Source organism: Echiichthys vipera (assembly GCF_963691815.1).
Source record: "Echiichthys vipera genome assembly, chromosome: 11".
NCBI classification, from domain to species: domain Eukaryota; kingdom Metazoa; phylum Chordata; class Actinopteri; order Perciformes; family Trachinidae; genus Echiichthys; species Echiichthys vipera.
In genome coordinates, this window is record NC_139836.1 from 10,345,629 (window position 1) to 10,357,096 (window position 11,468).

General features: G+C 41.1%; 1 protein-coding gene across 1 annotated transcript; it reads left to right on the forward strand.

Moving 5' to 3' along the window:
* Positions 1–1,449: 1,449 nt before the first annotated feature.
* On the forward strand, positions 1,450–10,791 carry pdlim1 (PDZ and LIM domain 1 (elfin)). The gene is made up of 7 exons (XM_083922667.1): positions 1,450–1,618; positions 2,758–2,909; positions 3,475–3,559; positions 4,668–4,855; positions 7,618–7,766; positions 7,950–8,067; positions 10,157–10,791. The coding sequence occupies exons 1-7, from the start codon at positions 1,526–1,528 to the stop codon at positions 10,341–10,343; spliced, it is 972 nt and encodes a 323-aa protein (XP_083778793.1). The 5' UTR covers positions 1,450–1,525; the 3' UTR covers positions 10,344–10,791.
* Positions 10,792–11,468: the final 677 nt, after the last annotated feature.

The window sequence follows — 11,468 nt, forward strand, 5'->3', positions numbered from 1 at the left end:
GATTTAGCTCTACCATAAATGGTAAGCTTGCATATAACACGGTGACGCGCCGGCGGGCCGACATCCCTCAGACAAACACGGCAGCTCCTCTGAGAGGAGCAAAACACGAAGAGGCATCACTCTGCTTTCAAAGTGAGCCCAAAGGTTAACGGAACGTGATCACCAGAGCCCATCTGTTAAAACACACATTAAAGAGCTATTATTTATTTGTTGTAACTCGTATAAAACATTAGATTTGGAAGTAGGGTATGGATTTTTCTCTCCTGTTAGGCCCACATACCTTTTTTCAGGCCATAGCATACAGAAGTGTGAGTAATTGTTTGGATGTGTGTGTGATGTCATTCTCAGTTTATGATAACTCTGACATCATATTTTTCTTACTGACAATAAATCCAATGAAAAGACCAAAACCAACAAATTCATGTCTCTCACTTTCTGCAAGCCCATTCACTCCAACTGAAGATGTTTAAATGTAAAACAGGGCTCAGTGTATTCTTCCGTGTTTTAAAAAGGCTCATTAATCAAGTCAAGTCAAGTCAAGTCAGTTTTATTGTCAAAAATTGCAATATGCATGACATACAAAATGCAAAAAATGAAATTACAGTCCTCTCAGACCCAGTGCAATCGGCATATTAATAATTAAAAATAAAAATAGACTAAAGAATTAACAATTTTTTTTTTTAATATATACAACATAATGAAAATAATAAAAATATACAAAGAGTAAAAAAAATGTAAAGTGGCAGTGGATTGTAAAGTGACAAGTGAAAATGACAGTGGTATGAATCAGAATAAGATAATAATAATAATAAATAGACAGTAACAATGCAATGACATTTGTTGAATTGAGGTAGAGCGGTATTGTTCATTAAGGTGAGGTAGTGCAGTGAAGTGCAAATAGCAGTTCGAGTCCGAGTTCAAGTTCGAGTCCGAGTCATGTCCTTATTAAGCTGCCACTGCTGTTTTTAGCAAACAGGAGTGCGTGAAGGATTTAGAGGGGACTCATTTCAGATGTGGTCCTGCGGATTTATACACACATTTGGTGCACTAGTACATATTCCCAGCAGTAGGACTGTGTATCTGGGATTGACCCCCAAAAAACAACAGTACCCATGTTTATTGTTATTTTTGAGGGAAAGTGTCACCCAGTGCAACTAATGTATGTGCTGTCAATAGGTTTTGGCACAGAGGAATAAACTGTATTGGGCTTTTGATACACATTTGGTCTTTTAAGAAAAAAGTCTTGGACCTGACCTGACTTCCCTGGTCTCCCCCCCACACGCACACACATGTTCCGGAGTGATCCATCCTGTTAATACACGATCTTCGCGCTCTCACTTATCAGCGTGGAAACTTCAAACTCTCATTCGTCCAACGGCGCCGTGAGGGTCCTCCCTCCTGTGATGCTGCGGAGCAAACCTCTGACCATCGATCATCGCACATGTCATAAGCAGTAGGAAGGAGGCAGACCTTAAAAACAGTCAACACTCGGATCTGTTGTAAAACCAGCAGGGACGCTATTATTATGCCTCTCCCGGTAGTCGTGCAGGGTCCTGGGCCCTGGGGGTTCAGGCTGGTCGGGGGAAAGGACTTCGAGCAGCCGCTGACTATTTCCCGGGTAAGTGTGTTGCTGTTAGCCGTTAGTGCGTAACCACACCTGGGCTGGTCCCGACCTAACTTTCACCTCTCGTTGTTTCCTCTCCACTTTACCGAGAACAGGCTGTTAGTTCCGCTGTTAGTCCTGTTAATAAATGCGTGCATGACTTCACAGAGGCTTACACTGTAACTTAACGTGAACTATTGTCACAGTGTCGGCACCGGGAACGCTAACGTCACTTTGTTACCCGTGTTTTACCTCACAGCGCGAGCCCTTTATGTAACGTTACATTTCCTTATTTCAGTTCCGTTATTGTTGGTGAGGAGTTATGTTCTAACTGTAAATAACAGTACACTTCGTCTTTAACTAAACAATACTCAAATACACCAGTAGGCATACTGTATGTCATCATGTCTGCAGACTTTGTGAGTCCTAACTTCAAAATAAAAGCATAATATTAAGGGTGCAACTGTACTTCCCTGAGTGTCCCTGAAACACTCAGCTCACAACTCTTGCCACCTATTGTTACTTTACAACAGCATGCTGTAGATAAATGCAAATCTTTATTAGGCATCATGCATGTTTTACAGTGCGACACTCCTGGGACAGTACTGAATCAATAAGAGCCTCCAGTGTGTTCTGGCTGCTGCTGCTGCTGCTGCTGCTGCTGCTGTTGTAAATGTTTTTACAGAGGTCTCTCTCCACTCCACCCATGGAAAAGTGATTAGGAATTCCTGGACTGTGCCAGAGTCTCTGTGCTTCAAGCCTTTATCTTCAATGGTGTGTCTGCCTTCCAGCCAGCTCTCAAGCTGACTGAAAACACATACGCTCTGCCAGTGGCTTTGCCTGTGTTTACTGTAAATAATGAAATATGTGTACAGGTCCTTGAAGGCCAGGGTCAAACAATACAGCAGTAGGGTTTAGCTCTGGTAAGAAAGGATATCTGTTAGGCTTTAAGGTTATATCTGGCTTTAAATCAAATGTTTTCCACATTTATCCTTAAGTGGTGTTTATTTTCTTGAGAATATTTTCAGAAATGTATTTTTAAAAACATATAACAATACATCTTGTGTCATATACCTTTTAAAATCTCCAATAATCCAAGATTGCATAGTCCAAACAGTTGCTGTTTCTCATCAATCGTGTCGGCTGTGTTGTAGGTCACCCCTGGGAGTAAAGCTGCTCAGGCCAACCTGTGTATAGGAGACATGATCTTGTCAATCGACGGAGAACCGACAGAGAACATGACTCACTTGGAAGCACAGAACAAGATCAAGGGGTGTATAGAGGAGATGGTGCTTTCCATAGACAGGTAGGTTGAACAACATGGGCCAGTCTGACCTGGGTCGCCGCGGGCCTGAACAACGCTGAGTAATACGAGACAGCTCAACTGCAATCCAGGTGTTCAAGGAGTGACGTGGTGTTTATTCATGGATTTGAACAGACAAGTCTGGCTTTTGTTTTACGGAAGTCTGTTGTCTCAGAAGTGGATGTATGCTGAGCTATGTTGTAATTTTGTCTTGTGTCAGTGTAGTGGATGATTTCAAGAAGCAGGGATGTTGAAATGGGTTCAACAGGCAGGTTGAAGCAAATATATTTGTTCAAATTAAGAGGGAATGTATTGAATGCAGGGTGGGGTGAACTCTGGATGAAGCCAAGCAAAAGAACAAACTGCTGCAAAGGGATCTGTAGCGTTCAAAGACACAGACATAATATCACGTCCATGTGCCGCTGCACAATTTAAAAAAGAAAAATAAAAAAAACTCTGCATGTTATATTTAGAGTAATAATTGTTTAAAGTGAATAAGTTTCAGTTACTTTGTGGTTCCAGCATTTCTCAGTAATATTCATGAAGGCTTCTTGTCTTTCCTCTGCAGGTCAGAAACTAAATTGTGGTCACCGCTTTCATCTGAGGAAGGGAGGACACATCCGTACAAGATGAATCTTTCATCAGAGCCAAAGGTGCGTGTCTGCTGTCTCAACATCTAACTTTTGAAAAGGACTCTTTCCACCCTCTCATTTTAGCTTGAGATCTGGAGTCTTTACAGGTAGCCATCCAGTTTCTGGAAGACTGCACGTTCCTCTCCCACCGCGCCCACAATGCCTTGTGGGGTTTTTTTTCTTTTTACTGCCAATGATGAAGTCATTGTTTACTTCCCAACAGGAGGTTTCCTAGGAGACGGTAGTTTATCAGCCAAGCTCTGACGCAAGCCTCAGTTCCTGCCCGCTGAGTGGAAAGTTGCGGCCAAAGTATGAATTCATGTAGGAAACGATGTGATGTGTCTCAGGCTCACAGATGTAGTGCACTTCTCACAACACAATAACACTTGTTTCAAGCGCTTGTCTGGACTCTGTCACTCTGATGTCTCGTCACTTTTTTATTGTGCAAAATCATTGCTTTGTACTTTTAAAGCTACTGGTCAATGTCAGTTTCTTTGTTTAGGTTTACTTGCCCACAGAGACTCTGGGGTAATATGCAATTTAATCGTCAGATGCTTGAAGCATGAGCTATATCTGGAGGCATTTCCGTGCTCCCACTGTGATGCATGAGTTAGATTTGGTGGTATTTATGTGCCCACTTTCATGGCATGCCAGTGTCATGACGTCTTTGTCTTAAAGGACCCTTAGCTATAATTAAGGCAGAATCCATAGTCATACATTATCCGGCTAAATTATGTGTGACTTTGAGTCAAACTAGAAGCAGCAGACGCAAATAAGACTGTTTGACGTTTTCAGAGTTGAACAATATTTTCAAGTCTCAGTTTTGCGAGTGTGCAGTTGCAATGTTGAATTCATTGTTGAAAACACAAGAGGCTGGGTGTTTTCAAATATTGAGTGATATTCCCAACTCATTATATCGGATGCATGTCTGCACATGTGCAAGCTCCATAGAAAGAAAAAAAAATGACAGTTCATCTGAAAGCGTCAAAAGTTTTCATCACCATTGCATCGAGCGCTGCATGTTTCAGACGGTGTGTGAGTTATTTCACAAAGCTCTGCACTCACTGCCTTTTTTGCTTGCTTACTCGCACAAATCTTTAACAGCATGATTTTTCATGAATCTTTACAGGAGGTGAAACACATAGGCTCGACCCACAACAGGAGTGCTCTGCCGTTCTCTGGTTTTGGCTCCAAAGTTGTGACCAACCAGTACAACAGCCCCTCTGGTCTCTACTCTTCAGAGAACATCAAGGACTTCAACTCAGCCGTGGACGAAGTTAAAACCATGACTACAGCTAATGAACCCGTAATCAACAAGTAAGATAAGCACGACATGACACTTTAGACCAGATCAAATATATTTGGTCAGTTGGTTTGTAAGGCTTATATTACAAAACATTTAATATCTCCTGAATGCTTTGAAGCTATTGCAACAACATTTGATGGACATGTAGATATGACGTCGGAGTGGCCATGACAAAAGTGGTGCCAATCGGCCAAAAGTTAGCACTGTAGCAGCAGCGTCTAACTATAAAGGAATGGGGGGGATGATTAGACTTTTTTTTATTACTGTGAGCGTAACACTTTCAGGAGTGACTGCTTTAATTAAGTATTGACTTACCTTTTTGTTAATGTTGTCATTAGTTGATAACTTACCAATGGTATAAATGTATACACCTAAAAAAATAAAATAATAAGAGTCCCATTGGGCAAGACATTGAACCTGACACTGCTCCCAATGGTCAGGTCACTGCCTTGCATGGTAGCTTGCTGCCATTAGTGTGTGTATGTGTGTGAATGAGTAAAAGAAAGTGCAACATAAATGCAATAAATCAAGGTGTCCTAATCATTACTTACCGTTAAAGGGAACTATTATTTAAAAGAGAAAATGACCTGGTGCAAGACGCTACCAAAGCCCTCGCCTGAAAGGCTCCTCTGCCTCTTCGTACACACCTGTCCTGTGTCCCTCCCTGCTGCTCTTTGTGGCTCTTCCAGCCTTTAAAAGGGTGAGATTATCTTCAAGACATTTAGCTGACGCTTTTATCCAAAGCAACTTCCATTCAAACCCATACACATGCACAGGAGCAATTTGTCTTGCCCAAGGACACGTCAATGGTATGGGGGAACACCAGATTTGTTTTCTAGAAAATTCTCTGCAGCGGTTTCAAAACTCAAGAGTTAGTTTTCCACAGTTTGGGTCCAAGTGCAAAGCGAGAGATCAGACTGGTCTGCAGCCCTTATATAGGCTGGGCCATGGTTCTGTTTCCATGGCATCTACTGATGCCCGTATGTGCATGTAATTGAGCCTGATAGAAAGCCAGATTTTTTTTTTCCTTTCTTTTATTTGTCAAAGTTTATTTATTTTATTTATCCTACTTGTTTTATTTTTCACTGTTTTTTTTAGAATTCTTAATCGGAAGCGCCAATGAGAGGACATCCAGGAAGCCTCCTACAGCATATGCATTTATGTTCCAATAGTTTTTGTGTTGCATAAAGAACAAATGGGGGTGGAAGCAAGTTGGAGCACGCAGCGTTTCCGTTTAAGTTACTATCTATCAAAGAGTGAGTTAAAACTATGGTAATTGATCATATGACCCACTAATGAAAGCACTTCTTGCCTTTTTGCTGAGTATTCCAATATCATGTCTGTGGCGACACTCCCGGGGTAGATGTAAATAAGCCGCCATGTTATTTACGCTGCTGACAGCAGTTGGTCTGTCGGCCTCGTCGGCCCAGATCGTAGCAAAGAGGTTATACTACAATCTTTGTCATCACTAATGACATAAGATAAGTTATGCTGCATTCACTTGTAATCGGAAATCGGGTACTTGAACTTCTGAGTCAGGCTTGTAGGACAGAAGTGTAATGGGATCGTGTGTGTGTGTGTGTGGATTTAAGAGGGTAACATATAGGGGACAGACTGGAAGTAGAGATGTGAATGTGTTTCAATAAAGTTTACAAATAAACAAAAAAAATATAAAAATAACACACAACATACATGGTGACTGTGAACGTGACAAGATGGAGGGCTCTGAAAGAACCAGAACAAGCTCGCCTGCAATTATGTCTTACTGCCAAAGAGGCTGCTAGAAACAAGGTATCTCAATTCTTATGGAGTACAACTTTAATGCTCCATGTCACACACTTCTTACTGATGTTTTACTCATGTTTCACAGTCTTGTTAGGTTGAAATGAACTGTTCTTTTATCTTCAATTCAAGAGTACTATTTAAAGCTTTGATCAAAGAGGTCCAATGTTTAAACTGTTTAAAGAATAACAATGAATATAAGAATCAATTATTTCACTGATTGAAACCCCATAGGTTCCTGGTTGGTTGGCTTCTCACTGCTGGAAGTTGATTCTTATTGGATTACTGATTAGTTTGCTCAGCAGAAATTGAGCTTGCAAGATTTAGGCCGGCACCCAGAAGCCTGGGTGATGGGTGAAAATAATGTGAATGTGATGAGGTATTCACTCAGCTGTTAGTAAAAACCAGTATCACTTAATGCTGCCTTTAAGACCATGAAAAGGTGATATCAAAGGTCCCATATTCTGCTATTTTTGTCACTTAATACTTGTATTTTGGGTTTCTACTAGAACCTTTAATGCTCAAAAAACACGTTATTTTTCTCATGCTGTCTGTCTGAATATACCTGTATTCACCCTCTGTCTGGAGCGCTTCGCTTTGTCTCTTTAAGAACCCCAACTGAAAAAGCCCATATATACACACATGCACACGCACATACACACACATGAGGTCCCAGAGGCTCCGCTAGAAACAACTATCTCAATTGTTATGGATTACAATTTTAAGAAAATCTAAATTCTAGACAATATTGAACGGTCTTAAACCTCTGCTCTATTGCTAAACTGGAATTATGTTGTAGTCCTAGTGAAAAAAAGCAAGATACACAAAAGAGCAAAGATTTCTAGATCTCTTAGACTATTATAGCCAGGCTCTTTATGTATCAAGGCAGGACTAATAAAAAGAGTGTTTGCTGTTTGTCTTGAATGAAGAGGAAATGTTTGCATCCAGTCACTCCTGCAGACACATTGAAATGTACACACTTGCTTTGTAGAGCTCCATCGGATCCATCTCAGATAGGCAAGCGGCCGCCTGTAGCAGCAGATTCCGAGGTTTACAAGATGCTGCAGGAGAACCAAGAGTCTGATGAGCCTCCTCGACAGTCTGCTTCGTTCAAAGTGCTCCAGGAGATCCTCGAGACAGGTACGCTTCCCAGTTATTTTTCACAGCTCCCTCAAAGAGTTGTCAAGTATTTCTCTTCGCTTCAGAGCGCACAATTATCCGTCATTTTTTAGTAAGATAACAGATTTGAGTTGAAAGAGTTGTTGCCTAAAATCAAAGTATGTTAAGATTGTTCATCTGTGTATGTGTGTGTGATGTTTGTAGGCGACCCTGATAAACCATCAGGGTTCAGGAGTGTAAAAGCACCCGCAACAAAGATTGGATCATCAGTGGGGAACATCGAGAAGTTACCCTGCTGTGACAAATGTGGATCTGGGATTGTGTAAGTATTTTATGATTCCTCAGTACTGTTTTATGTATGGCTTCATCTGAATCCAGTCCTCAAGTATCAGCCCAGATTCAGTGACATCTGCTGTTTGTTGTGCTTAGTGTTTGAGCACTAAAAACCTCCACATTGTGACAAAATGTAGTGACGCAGAACAAAGGGCCCCACAGGGCTGCTGTCTCTGTTTGGAGTTTGTCTCCACCTGGTGGCTGAATGTAGTTAAGATGAAAGCAGCCAGTTCAGTTTTTACTGTTGCCTTGAAATTAGGTTTGAGTAGTGGATTTCCCTGTGGACTTTACTGTTTTCGATTCAATATGGTTAAACGTTTATTGTGACAAATGTCTCAGCAGACTGCAGAATTAGGGAATTTGCTCATGTCAAGTCATGTTTAGATCCACTTACTGACTTGGGGGGGCAGATGATCCCATGGGCCTCATTTATAAAACTGTGAATAGGATTCACATCAAAGGTAGCGTATGGACAGAACATAGGACAGAATATTGGGATTTATAAAACAGTGCGCACGCACATCTGACACCGGTTCCCCTTTTATAAATCACAATAACGAACCATGAGAACAGTCCACGGCAGTCTGAAGCAGTTCATAACCCACTCGTCCTCATTTGTCAGTAAATCAGCGAGTATGCGTCTTTACGCGATGTGATGGTATGCCTTTTTATGTTTGATTTATTCGATCCAAAAAGCTACAGGTGTGGGGAATAATTTAATTTTAAAAACAAACTAATTGAAAACAAAAATAAAACGTACTAAAGCATAAAATTAAAGACTGTGTTAAACCCTGTTATATATGATAACCATATTAAAACTCAGTCAGCATCAGCGTGTAAACATTATTTGTCCTGTTCATCGTATTATTTATCAGAATAAACTCCGTAACATGCGAGTATTGTTTAATAATTAGAGAACATATTTATGAGTTACAGCTGTTTTTGCCGTTTCTCATTTCTCCCGTTTCTTTGCGTACGTCTGGGTCAGACTGTGCGAGGAGGACCGCACATTTTCTCGTCAAGATTGCTTTTTATAAATCCCAAAGTTTGCTTGGAAAGTGGCGTTCGCCCTCTTCTATGCAAACGCCACCTTTTATAAATGAAGCCCCAGATCACAGACTGGATATATAGATGGGCAGTCACGCCTCCTTTAAAAGTGACCCAAAGCATCACGATCTCCACCCAGTGGCTGACTGCCAGAGGTCATAAACCCAGCCCCCTCTATGGGACATGGGCTGAACTTTTTCATGGTCTTGTATTTTTTCCCCAAAATGGTTTTCTATCATTTTAGATGTTTGGTAAAGTGTTCCTTTTTTCAGATAAATTTGGTTTTAGTTAGTTATTTGATGCTATAAAAATCCCTATAATGCAGACTCTGGTTAAAAAATGTCAACATGGAGGCACCCGTATCCAGGAAATTTCCTTTTACTTTTCTACAGTGGGAGGAAGTGGAGACACGTCGTCCATCTTTATATACAGTCCATAGCCTAGAAGCTTTCAATAACACTTTTTGATTATGTGTTTGTTTCAATGTTGTTTTTTTAGATTGGAAATATAAGAAAAAAAATGTTTTTCCAGAATGACTCAAGACTGTGCTACAGTATTTTAGGAAACTAATTGCAGCAGCAAGAAAAATCTATTATCAGCTGGAGTTCAGGTTAGGACTTCTTCTATATACAGACCATACGCTATTATTTGCATGGTTTTAGTATGTAACAGTATATTAGTGACTGGGACGAACACAGACTGAAGCCTGGCCTCGTCACCCAACATCAGTGGGCGACCTCACTAATGCTCTTGTGGTTGAATGGGAGTAAATCCCTGCAGCCAGCAAACATTTTGTGCAAAACCTCCCCAGAGTGAAGGCTGTTAAAGCAGCAAATTGATGTCCATTGTTTTGGAATGAGATGTTCAGCAATCACATATGGGTGTCATGTTCTGGCATTCATATGTGTGGTCATTTATTGTAGCTCCTACGTTTTTGCAGTTCACATACCATAGAGAGCTGGATTAGTGTCCGGATAAACTGCAAAATGGTGTGATAATCAAGTTAAATGGGATTTGTTTCTCTTCTTCAGGGGGCTGGTGGTCAAGCTGAGGGACAAGTTCCGTCACCCCGAGTGCTACACCTGTACAGACTGCGACATCAACCTCAAACAGAAGGGACATTTCTTTGTGGAGGACCAGATTTATTGTGAGAAGCACGCACGCGAGCGAATGACTCCTCCTGAGGGCTACGACATGGTCACCGTCTTCCCCAAGTAGAGCGCTCGCTGAGCTCCGCCTCGGGACAGCACACCATGGCATAATCCAAGACGTTGCAGCGTTTAGCTCATGCTATTCCTAAGACTCTAAAGTGGTCTTCTCTCGCATTATGCTTCAGTACAGTCACTGGTAGGCAGGACAGTAAAAAGAACTACATCTTTGAAAATGATGATTTGCACATTGACGCTGGCATCTACGCAAGAAAAATCGATGAATGCTGAGATGACGGCTCATTTTTCCTCTTCCTAAAAAAGTAATTTTCCATTTGAATGACAGCACTGTGTTTAATGTTTGTCTTTGTACATGGTCAGTAGGTTCTCTTAATTATGGAAACAAAGAATAACTCACCCCAACATACATGTTTTCTACAGTTTTATTAAATAAATAGACCAACTTTTATGCTGCAAAAATATCTCAAAAACACATTATCATTTCCAAATAAATATTTTTAGCCTAAACTAAGTGTCTTGTCTCCTAAATCATTGATTGTGCTTCATTGTTTTTTTAGTGACACTGTTATTGTAAGATTAGGAGTGTAACTTGTCACCCAATAACATTCTAAAACAAAGAAATGGCCTCAAATGACAGTTCTTTGTTCAAAAGATGAAGTATTTCCCAGTCTTTTTGTTTTGTGAACTCGGCTTAAGAGAATGTAAAATAACATATGCAACATGCCTGAAAGTTAAATCATGGAGAGCTTTTCTGTTTCCTATGGGCAGTCATTTAGACTTCCTCATAATAAAAAAAAAGATGATCACAGTCAAAAGTCAACACTACCAAATATTCTTGACATTTTCACCACAGAACGATTTGAAATAAAGGGTAACGGGGATAACACTGGGTTGATCTCTTGATGAAATCGTACACTGAGCGCAAGTGTAACAGTGTCTCGGGTCAAAGTCAGCCGAGGTCAAATAACCAGACTCTGCAGGTGATGCCGAGTCCCGCTCTGCAGACGAAACGCTTGCTGGGCTGCTCACATCAGATCCCACCGGCAGGTACTCCGCCATGTGTCCGTGTTTGTCGGTCATGCGCAGAGTCTCCGTCAGAGCCCAGATGTAGTTGTGGGCAAAGCGCAGAGTTTCGATCTTGGTCAGATTGGCGTCTTCGGGCAGTGCGGGCAGG